This window comes from Lycium barbarum, chromosome 1 (genome assembly GCF_019175385.1).
Source record: "Lycium barbarum isolate Lr01 chromosome 1, ASM1917538v2, whole genome shotgun sequence".
Lineage (NCBI taxonomy): Eukaryota > Viridiplantae > Streptophyta > Magnoliopsida > Solanales > Solanaceae > Lycium > Lycium barbarum.
In genome coordinates, this window is record NC_083337.1 from 9,514,094 (window position 1) to 9,527,014 (window position 12,921).

The following is a 12,921-nucleotide window of genomic DNA, read 5'->3' on the forward strand; positions in this document are numbered from 1 at the left end:
GAAATAAGATGTCGAACTAAAAACATCTAGCCAAAGCACTAAAGAAGAGATGAGGTTTACCCAAGTCTCTCACGTGCATGTTAATCAAAAACATTTATTTATGCATTTTTCACAAAGACATAGAAAACAAGTTTGACAAATGCATTCAGAAGTCAAGTTTTAAACATACTTTGGTCTCGAGCACAATTAGCAACTTCTTAATAACCAAAGATGTTCCAAACGTTTAACACAATTTCGTCTCCATGCACAAGTATGGACTTTATTACAAAATATTCATACAAATCCCAATCTCTCATTTAGGCAAACAACCTGCCTGCAAACCTTTCATAATTTTTATTCATTATTTTCATGACGAATTCCAAACTCAAGACCTGAGCTCCTTTTTCTTTTTGGAAACTAAGGCTTGGGCTCCTCTTTATCGTTGTAATCACCTTCATTGCCATGATAATTTCGAAAAGTCCTATGTTCCTCACTTCGCCTATATCTACTGTAGTACTTGCCGCCACTGGATGGTCCAATAGAATTGGTGGCCTAAAATTCAGAACATAATAGGAGATTATAATCAAAATTTCAAATTGAATTTGAATTTTTGTTGAGATGTCACAAGCAACCACTGATTTCAAATCAAAACTTTAAATTTGAGCTTCAAATTACATGTCAAACACCTACTATATGTATATGAAAAAAAATGGAACAATAAGAACATGGATCTAAACAACAAGAAAACAGAGGAGAATCCGGGGCATCTTCGCCAGAGAAACTACCATGCGTTCAACAACAACATACACAAGTGTGATCACATAAATGGAACATTCCTTTTTTTTTTTTTGGAAGAAAATTAGAATCAAGAAGAAAGATGAATATCTGAGATAATGTATAACCGGTGATACATGTGAACAATATACTAATGTCCAACGGTAAATTTGGCCCTTTTCTGTAATGGACTTACCTTTGACACCCTGTCACCATTGTGGTTGAACTTGTTAGGAATAACGTTACTGGTGGTAGGGGGGCTGGTGGAATTGCTACTTCTGTTTCTTTGCTGGTGAAGAATTGGCTCTCTCGCATGGATTTGCCATGAAAATAAGAGGGTGATAAAGAGGAAGAAGGATAAATAATTGGCGAATGCCATGGAATATGTTGCCACTTTTTACTTCTGCCTCTAATGCCTTTAATACTCTTATCCTGATGGAGACAAAAGCAACGTATTATTAGCCATAAAGAAACACTTAATGTAGCAGAAAACAAAAGAGAAAAGGTGAATGCAAGAGAAAAGTGAATGCAAGAGAATAATATTTAAACCATGAGCAAAAGAAAGAAAGCATTTATTCAAACCATGAGCAAAAGAAAGAAGGCATCAATAGATTAAACATGTATTAATCAAGATGAACATCATCCGAAAGTTGTTGCCTCAGAGTTCACCCGAATTACCGACGGACTTTTCTTATTTTAATTTCACATTTTATGATGATGACAAGGAGTACTTTGGAAGAAGTTGAAGCTGTTATCAAGTCATTTAGAGGTGACAAGGCACCAAGACCTGACAGCTTCAACCTTCATTTTGTTTTCAAAAATGCAGGAGTACAGTTAAGGACGACGTGTGGAAAACAGTGGAGGTTTTTCATCAAAAAGGGTCTTTTCTCAAGAGCCTCAACTCTACTTTTATTGCACTGACCCTCTCAAGAAGAAATGAGTGTTGGAGGTGAAGGATTTCAGGCCCATTAGTCTGCTAGGAAGGGTTTATAAGATTATTGCTAAGCTTTTGGCAGAAAGACTTAAGCTGGTGGTTGATAAAGTAATTTCAGACAATCAGAATGCTTTCATAAAGGGTAGACACACAATTGATGCAGTTTTGATAGCTAATGAAAGTGTTGACAATCTGTTGAGAATGAAGAAACGGGGTGTTGCTTGCAAATTGGAGCTTGAAAAGGCTTATGATCCTGTTTATTGGTCATGTTTGTTGAACATTCTAAAGCAAATATGAATTTTGGGGACAAGTGGATTGAGTGGATCAGCTACTGTATTTCAACTGTTTGGTTCTCAGGACTAATAAATAGAGAACCCCCCAAGGTTACTTCAAATCCCACAGGGGCTTGAGACAAGGAGATCCTCTTTCCCCTATTTGTTCACATTGGTGATGGAAGTCCTTAGCAAGACGTTAACAAAGGCAGAGAAGTTGGGATGGAGTAAAGGCATGGAATCTGGTAGAAATGGTGGGGATATAGTAGTATCTCATATTTCAACTGCTCTTTTGTGAGGCGGAGAAAGAGCAGTTTCTCTATCTTAAAGGTGGGTGGCTGATATTTGAAGCTGTCACTGCTTTCAGGACAAATTTGTCCAAGAGTAGTATATTTAGTATAAAAAGCCAGATGATAATATTGATAAATTGGTCTGACATTCCAGGTTGTAAGGTAGAGAAATTCCCAACAGTATATTTGAGGCTTCCTTTGGGAGCAAGGAGGTATGATCAGAATGTTTGGCAAGGAGTCCTGGATAGGTGTGCTATTCAGCTAATTCCATGGAGGGAAAAATACTTATCTATGGGGGCCAGGCTGACTCTAACAAACAGAGTGTTAGATGGATTATCAACTTACCTGATGTCTCTATTCTCAATGCCTGCAGCAGTGGAGAAAAAAATGAATCAAATAAGAAATCAGTTTCTTTGGGAAGGCAATGCTAGTAAGAGAAAGATGCATTTAATCAAATGGCAAGTGGTGTTAAATGACAAAAAGGCGGAGGCCTAGGTGTGAGAAATTTGAAATTGCATAAAAGGAGTTTGATTCTTAAATGGTTATACAGGTATATGCTGGAAGAGCATGAACTATGGAAGAAATTGATCAATACTATTTATGGTAATAAGGGTGAGTCGGGACCTTCACAGTTCCACAAGAATGCTAGGGGAGACATATGGAAATGTATTAGTAAATTATGGGAAGAATTTCTACAATATACTAAAGTAGAAGTTGGGAATGGGCATAGAATCAAATTTTGGACAGATTTATGGATAGGGGAGAAAAGCTTGAAGTCTAAATTCACTAATCTGTTCAATTGTTCTACCAACAAGACCGGAACTATTGCGGATTTTTATTCAGATTCAGGATGGCATATTGAACTTAGAAGAAACTTGAATGATTGGGAGATTGAAGATCACTGTCTACTACTTCAATAGTTAAATTCAGTCTCTATTGATCAGAGAAAGGTGGATGTGCTAATCTGCGAAAGCGGTGAAAGGAAGAATCTTTCAGTAAAAAGTTGCTGTAATTTGTTAAGACAGAAGTCAAGTGTTGGAATTGCTAATCGGTCCTGGAGGATGATTTGGAAGACAAGCTCCAAAGGTAGCATGCTTTGGTGGGATAGCAACTTGGAGGCATGTTTGACTCAAGATAATTTACAGAAAAGAGGGCTTGGCTTATGTAATAGATGTTATCCATGTGAAAGAACCCAGGAAACAGTGAATCATCTCTTCCTGCACTTCAGAGTATCTAGACAGTGTTGGAACTATTTTTAAGCATGTGTGGCCTATCCTGGGTGATGCCACAAACTGTGAGGAGCCTGTTGGTAGAGTGGCAATCCCAAAAGGTACCCAGAAAGCTGAAGCAAATATGGAGGACCATCCTTTGGACCTTACAGCTGGAAAGGAACAAGGCTTGTTTTGAAGGGCATAGAAATCATATTTCTAGACACTTTTTGGAATTGTTAAAACAAGTTAAATGAAGAGAATGAAAGGAAAAAATTAAAAAAGGAGAAAAAAAGATAAGTACTAAACAGTTTTCTTGACTTTAGAGAATGTCAAGTCAACTTATCTATTGACCAGCTCTATTATCTAGGTAGATTTATTTTCATTAAAAGACACCTTCTCCTTGTACAAAGAATTATCAAAAGTAAAACCTATCAAATCCATAACCATCATTGAAACGAAAAGGGTGATAAAGTCATTGATAAGACAGGTTTTTGAAGTTTTTAACAACTCGTATGACTTAAGCAACATATATATATGCACTAACATAATTAGTGGTGCATTTGTTTATGATTTACTGTCTCCTCCAACATTCTATGAGTCATTCTTTATTAGTACTTTCAATCAAAAACATGGGCCCCACTCAAACTCTCCAGTTCAATTCTTTAAAGGGTTAGCTTCTAGGTATCAGATCTGAATTAAAAATTATATAAGCGTTGGCTTTTGTCCCTCCAAGTTAAAACAAGAATTGATTTTGATTTGATACCTAAAAAGCGAACACTTTTATACTTTTTAATTCAGATCTGATATCTCAAAATAAGATACATATGCAGACTTATTTTAAGAAACACAAAAAACAAAACAAAAAAACGTAACAATGATTGATATAAAAGAAAACAGTCAAGATCAAGCCACGAAAGCCAAACCTTTTATACTTTTTAATTCAGATCTGATACACCTCAAAATAAGATACATATGCAGATTTATTTTTAAAATCACAAAATAGAAGGCAAAACAACGTAAAAATGAATCCACAAAAGCGAACACTTTTATACTTTTTCATTCAGATCTTATACCTCAAACAAGATACATGTGCAGATTTATTTTTAAAATCACAAACAAGTAATTTTTAGGTATGTTGTTTGTTACAAAAAAAAAAAAAAAGGAAAGCAACAACAACAACGTAACAATGATATAAAACAAACAGTAAAGATGAAACGTACCTTTGAATAGCTGAAAGGTACAATCGACCGGAGCTCAACGCCGGCGGGAACTTTTCCGGTGGTTGACGGCGGCGTTGCTAGGTATTTTTAGGTCCGGTAGCTGCTTTATAACAGTAGGTTTAGCAAAATAAATAGAAATAGAAAAAGGCACTTGCGGCTAAATTTTTGTGTAGGGTCTACTATTTCTAGTATTTTTGTGTACTGTCTAGGTTTTAGTATCTTTTCTGTTCTTATAACTAGTAGAGTATACTTTATGAAATTAAATTATTATTATTATTATTTTGATTTTTATTTGTTTAAACGCATTTGGACCTATTGAGTTAACAAATATTTAATTATCATCCTATTCTCCAATGTAATAGATCCAATGACAAATTTTTTATATAATTAAAAGGACAAAGGTATAAATATATCCCTGGAATTTGCAATTTAAAGCAAATATATCCTCATTAAAAACACAGTACATATATACACTGCCGTTACGCAAATGGTGCAAATATATCCTTTTTTTTAGTAGACCTTTTTTTAAAGCCAAGTGGTAATTTTTTTCTTGTGGTCGGGTCTGGTAATTTCAAATATCATACATAATTAAATATAGACAACTCGAAAATATAACATGGTTTTAAAAAAATAAGAATACAATAATTAAGAAAATATTGGATAATCTCTCAAATTAAATTCGTTTTTTGGTACAAAAATTATAATCTTCTATATTATCTTAACCTTTACTTATTCTTTTCTTCCCTTTAATATATTTTTTTTAAGAGAAGAAAATACGGTTCTTATTTTTATCAATGCAAAAATCTGGAGCCTGGACTTAATAATTTGTACAGTACTTTATAATAAAGAAGCTGAAATATTGTTCCTCTACATGAAAGAATAGTACCTTAATGATGAGAAAGTTAATAGTACGACCTGTATTTCTATGATTGATAGTGGCGTTGCAGATCCATTTCAAAATTTTGGGTGATACAGCATAAGAAAAACTGAAAAACAAAAGTTAAACGCCTCTGTTTTGAATTATACAACAACAACCCAGTGAAATCCCACAACGTGGGCTCTAAGGAGGGTAGAGTGTATGCAGACCTTACTCCTACCAAGGTAGGACGGTTGTTTCCGAAAGAGCCTCGGCTCAATAGAAAGCATAAAAAGAGGTCAGATGAGGCCAAAAAATTCAAAGCGATATGAAAATGAAAATAACGAAAGCATAAATACCTACCGCATAACTATGAATGCATGAAACGAGCCTCATATTCACCTCCATTTGGCTCCAAAAGGTCTATGCAAGAGGAGACATACTTGGCACATTATTAAACTTCTTCCAAGAAAGTAATGCGAGATGTATGTGGGAAATCACATTTAAAGAAAAGACATCATTTCCCTCCCAAACTTGGCACGAAAACTAACTTTAGCAACTAAACTTAAGTTATATTTATATAACCCCTAAACAACTTTCATCTTAATTAAATACATGAAAATTCATGGGGAATGAAATTTAACAACAATGTAGAAATTGCACGAACAGCCCATGATTTCACGAACTGAGCTATGTTCAATCATGCCAAGTTCCGGGGGGGGGGGGGGGGGGGGGGGGGGGGAATGATGTCTTTTCTCTTTAAACTAATATGGTTAACTACAAATTAAAGTGTGAAACTTGCAGAACATCTGAAACAACCTATTTTAGTCGAGGACCTTTTTCCCATAGTATTTTGTCCTGGCAAACTTCTATGGAAAGATCAATTTTGGGATGCAATAAAAATTTGAAAAGAAGAATAAAATTAGTATGAAAGTACCTGAACATAGGCCAACGATTGCCACGCTTGAAGATGGAACCCGTGATTTTCAATCCACAATGAGCACAGCAAACATGAATTCATCTTCACCTTCAATCGCAGGAACAAACAAAGAACCAATGCAGCATTTCCAAAATTATCTGTCAATGCCCTTTCGAAACAAAACTGAATGCTACATTGCATCCCTCCTAAATAATACAAAGCAATCACTCTAGTCACTATCAAATTCAGCACATTCCTTATCACCTCAGTAATCCAAGGCATACTCAAAAATAATGCATACTAATTAATGGCGAAAATAGTAATCTATAGCCCCAATCACAGCCGAAATCCATATTGACATCCTTAAAAATCCAACACCAGATATCAAATCTCGAAAGTATTGATATAAGTTCTAGTGGTTTGATTAAAACCCTAGTACAAAATGTAATCTTGGTGTCACCCAAAGCATGAGTTCAATCCATTTCCAAATGCAAACGTAATGAACACAACACCAACACCTTCAGTTGCAGGTGTTTTGGAAGTTCCTGGTGATAATGTGAGGAGAAAGGAACTCCAAAGTATTAAATGACACTGTATGTGGCATAATCTCTTGGCAAATGCTTGATAGCACAGAGAAATCAGATTAATTATTTTCGGACCTCCGTCCAATGCGAGTTTGTAATATGAAGGATCATAGTATCAGAAACAAAGAACAGAGGAAAACAACATTTCTGTGATAAGGATAGAAATAGCTTGATTCTTTTGAAGTTCTATCCACAAAAGGAAAACAACAGGATCACAAGAATATAGGAAATCATAATTTAACAAAACAATTTTACACTTCTATTAGCAACTTATCCAAAAAAGATCTTTACCCATACAAAATGATACATTATATGACTTCAACATCACTGCACTCATTTCTGCGGCAACTCTAAGATGTAAAACAATGGGTTATGACTTCAAATAACATTGAACTTAAGCACAAGAGATGCATCCTCATGTCATCTTTACTAAAGTATCAAGCGCTTAAGGCAAAAGGATAACAATCAGTCAATTAACTTTAACTATGATATTAAATATGGGAACCCCAAAATTTAAAAGTTGAATATCCTAAATAAACTAAATGCCCTAGTTATAAATAAATAAAGACATATAACTAATGTAAATTTAAGTGCCTTTTCCAAATGGTTGTGTCATTTTAATAAGTAACCGAATGTTCTTTTTGAAATTTCTTTAACCGTTAGCTTTAGTGAAATTCATATTCGAAGAATAGCTTTTCCATAATAACACCTTTAGAATATATATTCTTCTTGAAACTTTTTTTATGGAAGAACTTTTTAAGAAAGTGCAGATGTCCAGTGACATGAAGACATACGCATGATAGGCATAATACCTCGTTACAGTTTCCTATCACTCTAAATTGAGACTTCACCCTTTTAATTTCCTTAATATCTTCTAATTTACTCTTTTCGTCCCAAATTAACAGTCTCTTTAGCACAAAAGAAATTGTCCCCTCATAGGAATCTGGACATACCATGGCATGGCTTAATTTGTCGAAACTTCTCCAAAATGAAGATAATGCAAGCATTTCGTAATGACAATGCAGTAAATGCGTCCAATAATTCAAACATCAGAGACACTTTCCACTGAGATATCCTAGAGAAGATAAACAATTATCAGAAGATACCCAACATAAATCCCCCTTAAAGAAAGAAAGGTCCACAACACCCACCTGTGCAATTGCATACTCGCACAAGATGCTTAAGGCCCTCTAGAAGATATTGATCAGCAACCCTTAGAAGGTCCTTTGCAGCATCCATATTAACGTCAACAGATCTCGTGTATACGTACGGTGTACCTGCAAGCAAGAAACATTCCTATCTTAAATATTGCTAGATCGATTTGTATAATCTGAATCCCAAATATGAGGGAAATTAAGAGCATTGCACCTCATCATTAACTCAAAAGCATTTCTGTTGGGAGTCTCTATCGCCTTGGCGTGTCTCTCCTGATATGAATGGATAAGAGATCTTCAGAGTTAATTCACATTTGTGCATTCGGTCAAGTTACATAACACATACAATATTTCAAACAAAGATGTTTGCCTTGTAGCAAAGACCATTTGATACAGTCAGTTTTAAATTTATCCAAAGGGGAGGTAATCAGAGCCCTAATACTTTTGAAGGTGTTGACATATGTTATGGTTCAGGTAATATAGTAATGCTGTACATTATTGCTGTGGTGACATCTTTTGATGAAGCCATATATGTTTATTAAATTTTGATTGCTAAGAGATGCCACTGGCTAAAGCTACTACAAAATTTCACTTAACTGAGCTAACTTGCACACATCTAATTTATTCTACCTGGTACCCCTTGCTACCTCCGACTAGCACATTTACATTTACATGGTATCACTGTCCACCAAAAATTCATGAAGCATCGATATAACTCTCATACTAGAAGCGCAACATCATATGACCTCAGTCCATATTAAATATGCGCGTTCGCGCGCGCACACATTAGATTTTCCAATTTCCATGCATCAACCCATCCCCTCCGTTATAATTGGGGAAATATTGTTCATGGTACAAACCTTAGAACTGTTTACAATATTCCAGCTACAAAGTCATAGACAAGGTTAGATGCTTCTGATGTATACTGATATTCAGTTTAGAAGTCGTTCAACAAGTAAATACTCCGAGTAACAAAATAAAACTCAAGCAGAATCCAGAATTCACTGGAGGGGTCAGCATCTGACAAATCACAAATGTGAATATTAGAAGAAAAGTAAAATGGAAGTTACAGAAAAAAAAAAAAAAAAACCTATGTTCAGACATTCTCTTAGATTGCCTGGTAAAACTCCGCTTGAACCTTCTGATCACATTCATCGTAAATCTGATTGAATACCAAATATTAGATGCTTTCAGAACGATCCCAGGAAACTAAAATCAGGTAATATATTGCTTGACACCATAATCGTAATGAAATGCGATCAAATGCTCTGGTGCCAAGCCAACTTCAACCCTCACATAATCTATAATTATAATGAGCTGACTTAGGACTTGAAAAAGTAAATAGCCATCGGTGATATACTTCAATAGAAGCTAGAGTATACAGAAAGGGAAAGAATCTCATGTTCTCATTCAGTACCCTACTATTTTTCTCTTAGACCCCTTGGACATAAACTTCACTTGAACTCTCTGACATTCATCATACATGATCATTGCAATCTGATTAAATGCCAAGTATTAGAATGCCGCTTACATCTTACAACTACAAACGGAAAGGAAAATTTTCTATGCTAAGCAACTTTCGGTCTGACATAAAATCTGATTCAGTTTTCCTGAGGCTTATTATGCAATTAACTCATCAATAAATCAATATCAGCTGCATGATTCACAAATCTGCAAGAAACGCGTATTTCTACATTAATCTACATTCAGACAGGCATAACAAATACATCAATTGCGTATTTCAAGGCTCAACGACATGTCAATATATATTGATATCTTGGATAAGAACATATCACTCTTTCTGTAAACTGAACCTATAAGCATTTAAAGAGTTCTGACTGAGAGTTCTATTGGAAGAATTTCAACTATAGGAGTTTACGTTGTAGACTAGAAGGACATAACAGAAAAGGCAACAAAACAACAAGTCTGACAAAGGTCTCACTATTCTTAATATTGACAAATAAAATGCATCCTGCCCCAGAAACAACCATATGAACATGGTTAATTCCATTGGAAACACATTAATCTAATGTCAAATATCATGCTAACAAGTTTTGCTAGGTACAGTACTAGCAAATTTTGACCTTCATAGTCACATACTCGTATTTATAATGAACTTCATTTATGTACTTGGATGAATGATTAGTTGTGTACACAATATATTGATGAATTAAATTACGTCGACTAAAGTCAAGTATCTATCTGTATACATTGATAGTTACTCAAAAACTATCTAAATACATTGATAAATCATTCATGTAGTAGTTGCTACGATTCAAACACACGATATCGAATTACTAACTAACTGAGTATGTAAATTAAACAATAAAGAAAGATTACAACTTGAGATTGTTCAATGAAACCTATGTTGCTCGGACTCTTAAAAAATGTCAACGGGTGCGTGTCAAATTCTCCAAAAGTAATGTATTTTTGGAGAATCCGACATGGGTGCGCATTGAAAGTGAAGAGTCCGTGCAACTTAGAATGAAACAACTAGAATGCAATTAATAGGAAGTTAACATAGACAAACAAGAAGAAGAAATAAGAGGAATAGAAAAGTGCAGAAAGGAGATGAGAACAAGTAGAGAGTCCTCTTGTCAAAAAAAAATAAAAAATTAGAGAGTCCACAACTTCCATGATGCCTAACTGAGTATGTGAGTGCTCTTTTTTATAGCTGCTAATGTTCACTTCTCGCGTGTAAACCACAAAACTGCTATTAGCCTTTATCCACAATGTAGTCACCAAGTCGTATGTTTTTCATTCTCATCCTGGAGCTTCTCCTAATTATATTTGCTGCATCAGAACTAACATTGTACCCCCAGGATCTCTAGCATTCACAACAATCCATGAGTCCATTAAGTTAATATAACTATTAGATGCATTCATGGGTTCAACATGAATACATTAAATTAACGGAAAAGGACCAAAAATGCCCCTAATCTTTCAGATTTGTTTTATGATTGCCCTCTGTTAACCTATTCGCTCCCTAAAGCCTCACACTTTTCTATTGGCTCAAATTTGCCCCTAAAACTAATGGTGTGGGCTTTAGGGAGCCAATACGTTAACGAGGGCAATCATAGAACAAACCCGATTATTTAGGGACATGTTTTCCCTTTTTCCGTGTTATTTATTCATGACCAATCGGTATGGTCCTAAAAACACTATTTGAGGTAGTGCTTGGGGTTGGGGGAGAGCTCTATGGAGGAAGATGGGGGAGGGTCTGGGGAAGAAGATGACCGGCGGGGAAGGGGGGCAGCAGTGAAGTTCTGAGAATAGTGTTTTCTTCTTCTTTGTTGTCTATTGGTCAAGTTTTTTTGTTTTTTTTTTTTTTAAAAAAAAAAACAGTGTGTAAAGTTCACGCACTAAATTTTTTCTACTGGTAGTCGTGAGGAGTTTAATAGGTACACATTGATCAAGGTTGGAGTATCTAATAGGTAAATTAACCTTGAGCAAAAATGTCCAAATAAAAAATGGTGACAACTTTTGGAGTCTGTCTATGTATTTGGCTGAAATTTTGGTTCCTCTATCTTTTCTTCTCCAAACATTTACCTTTTTTCTTTTTTTGGGGGTTGGGGATGGACATGGGGTTCAATAACCACTCAAGGCTCAAGCAAAGACACAAATTTCATACTCCTAATAGCGGCCCATGCAGTCAACTTATGCCATATTCCAGTCCACTCAAAAACTAAAGTACAGAAACAGAGAAGAGGCAAAAGCTAAATATAAGCTAATGACCAAACAAGTGAAAGATTACACAGCACAGTCTTTTAGAATCTTAGGGCAAATGTAAATTCCTCAAAGGCATTTAGTGATAGGAACTACAAGCTCACACATTAAACACCACACCAACAGAAGTATACAGGTTCAATTTGGAAAGAAGAAATGCGGATATTTATGAACCATTTATATTTATAAAATCGTGCACCCAACAAATTAATTCTCGTACGCATTCATACAATAATCCATACAAGATACAAGTTGGTCACTTACATTGCAAAAAAAAGTAGCCCAAAACTTACCTTACAAAAAATAACCCAAAATATACAGACATATATAAACATATACAGACGCTTATACCAATATATACCAACATATACAAACATATAAGAAGGCAGAGAGAGAGAGCGCGAGAGAGAGAAAAATTTGGGTATTTTTTGTAAGAATTAAAAAAATGAGTCAATGATAGCATTGTTGCCTCAATTAACATACAGTGTAATTATATAACAAGATACCAGGCAAATGAAACAACATAGGGTAATACACATGGAAAGAACAAGACACAACGCGCGATTACTAAATAATATTACTAATAAGAATATGGCGAAAAAAAAAATTATTAGTAATGACCTGAAAATGCGAGCAGTGAGTGGTTTCTGCGAAGGGATACGAAAGGGAGATGAAGAGGCCTTTGGCTTAGTGCCGCCGGCGATTCTGCCGGCGGCTGTAGTGGCAGAACGGAGGAGGGACCTGGCGGTGATAGTTTCCATGTTTGTTGAGGTAAAAAGGGCTTTGCTGAGGGTTTCACATTGATCTTCTAGAAATAAAATTTACTTAGTAGGCGTGTGGGCATAAGAATTATTTACTTTATTTCGATTTTTTTTTTCATTTTTTTCATGTTTTGATGTTTAGTTATAAAAATTTTGAATACAATTTGAAGTTATATTTTAAAATTTTTAAAATTTATTTTTAAAATTTTTTACTTTTTTATAATTACATTTCACTAAAAAT

General features: G+C 35.0%; 1 protein-coding gene across 12 annotated transcripts; it reads right to left on the reverse strand.

Annotated features, from left to right (window-relative positions):
• Window positions 1-176: 176 nt before the first annotated feature.
• Window positions 177-12,691, reverse strand: LOC132631493 (uncharacterized). Of its 12 annotated transcripts, XR_009578855.1 has the most exons (11): window positions 12,541-12,555; window positions 9,611-9,690; window positions 9,284-9,355; window positions 8,408-8,466; window positions 8,191-8,316; window positions 7,993-8,114; window positions 6,474-6,661; window positions 5,900-5,959; window positions 4,681-4,780; window positions 950-1,185; window positions 177-531 (listed from the first exon to the last, which is right to left on the reverse strand). XR_009578855.1 is itself a non-coding variant. In XM_060347069.1 (8 exons), the coding sequence occupies exons 2-6, from the start codon at window positions 8,202-8,204 to the stop codon at window positions 4,715-4,717; spliced, it is 450 nt and encodes a 149-aa protein (XP_060203052.1). In that variant the 5' UTR covers window positions 8,205-8,316; window positions 8,408-8,472; the 3' UTR covers window positions 177-531; window positions 950-1,185; window positions 4,681-4,714. The 12 variants fall into 12 exon arrangements, 1 of the variants encoding a protein (XP_060203052.1); XR_009578858.1 differs by lacking the exons at window positions 9,284-9,355; window positions 9,611-9,690 and adding an exon at window positions 5,567-5,666 and having other exon boundaries at window positions 12,541-12,691; XR_009578856.1 differs by lacking the exons at window positions 9,284-9,355; window positions 9,611-9,690 and adding an exon at window positions 5,596-5,666 and having other exon boundaries at window positions 12,541-12,690.
• Window positions 12,692-12,921: the final 230 nt, after the last annotated feature.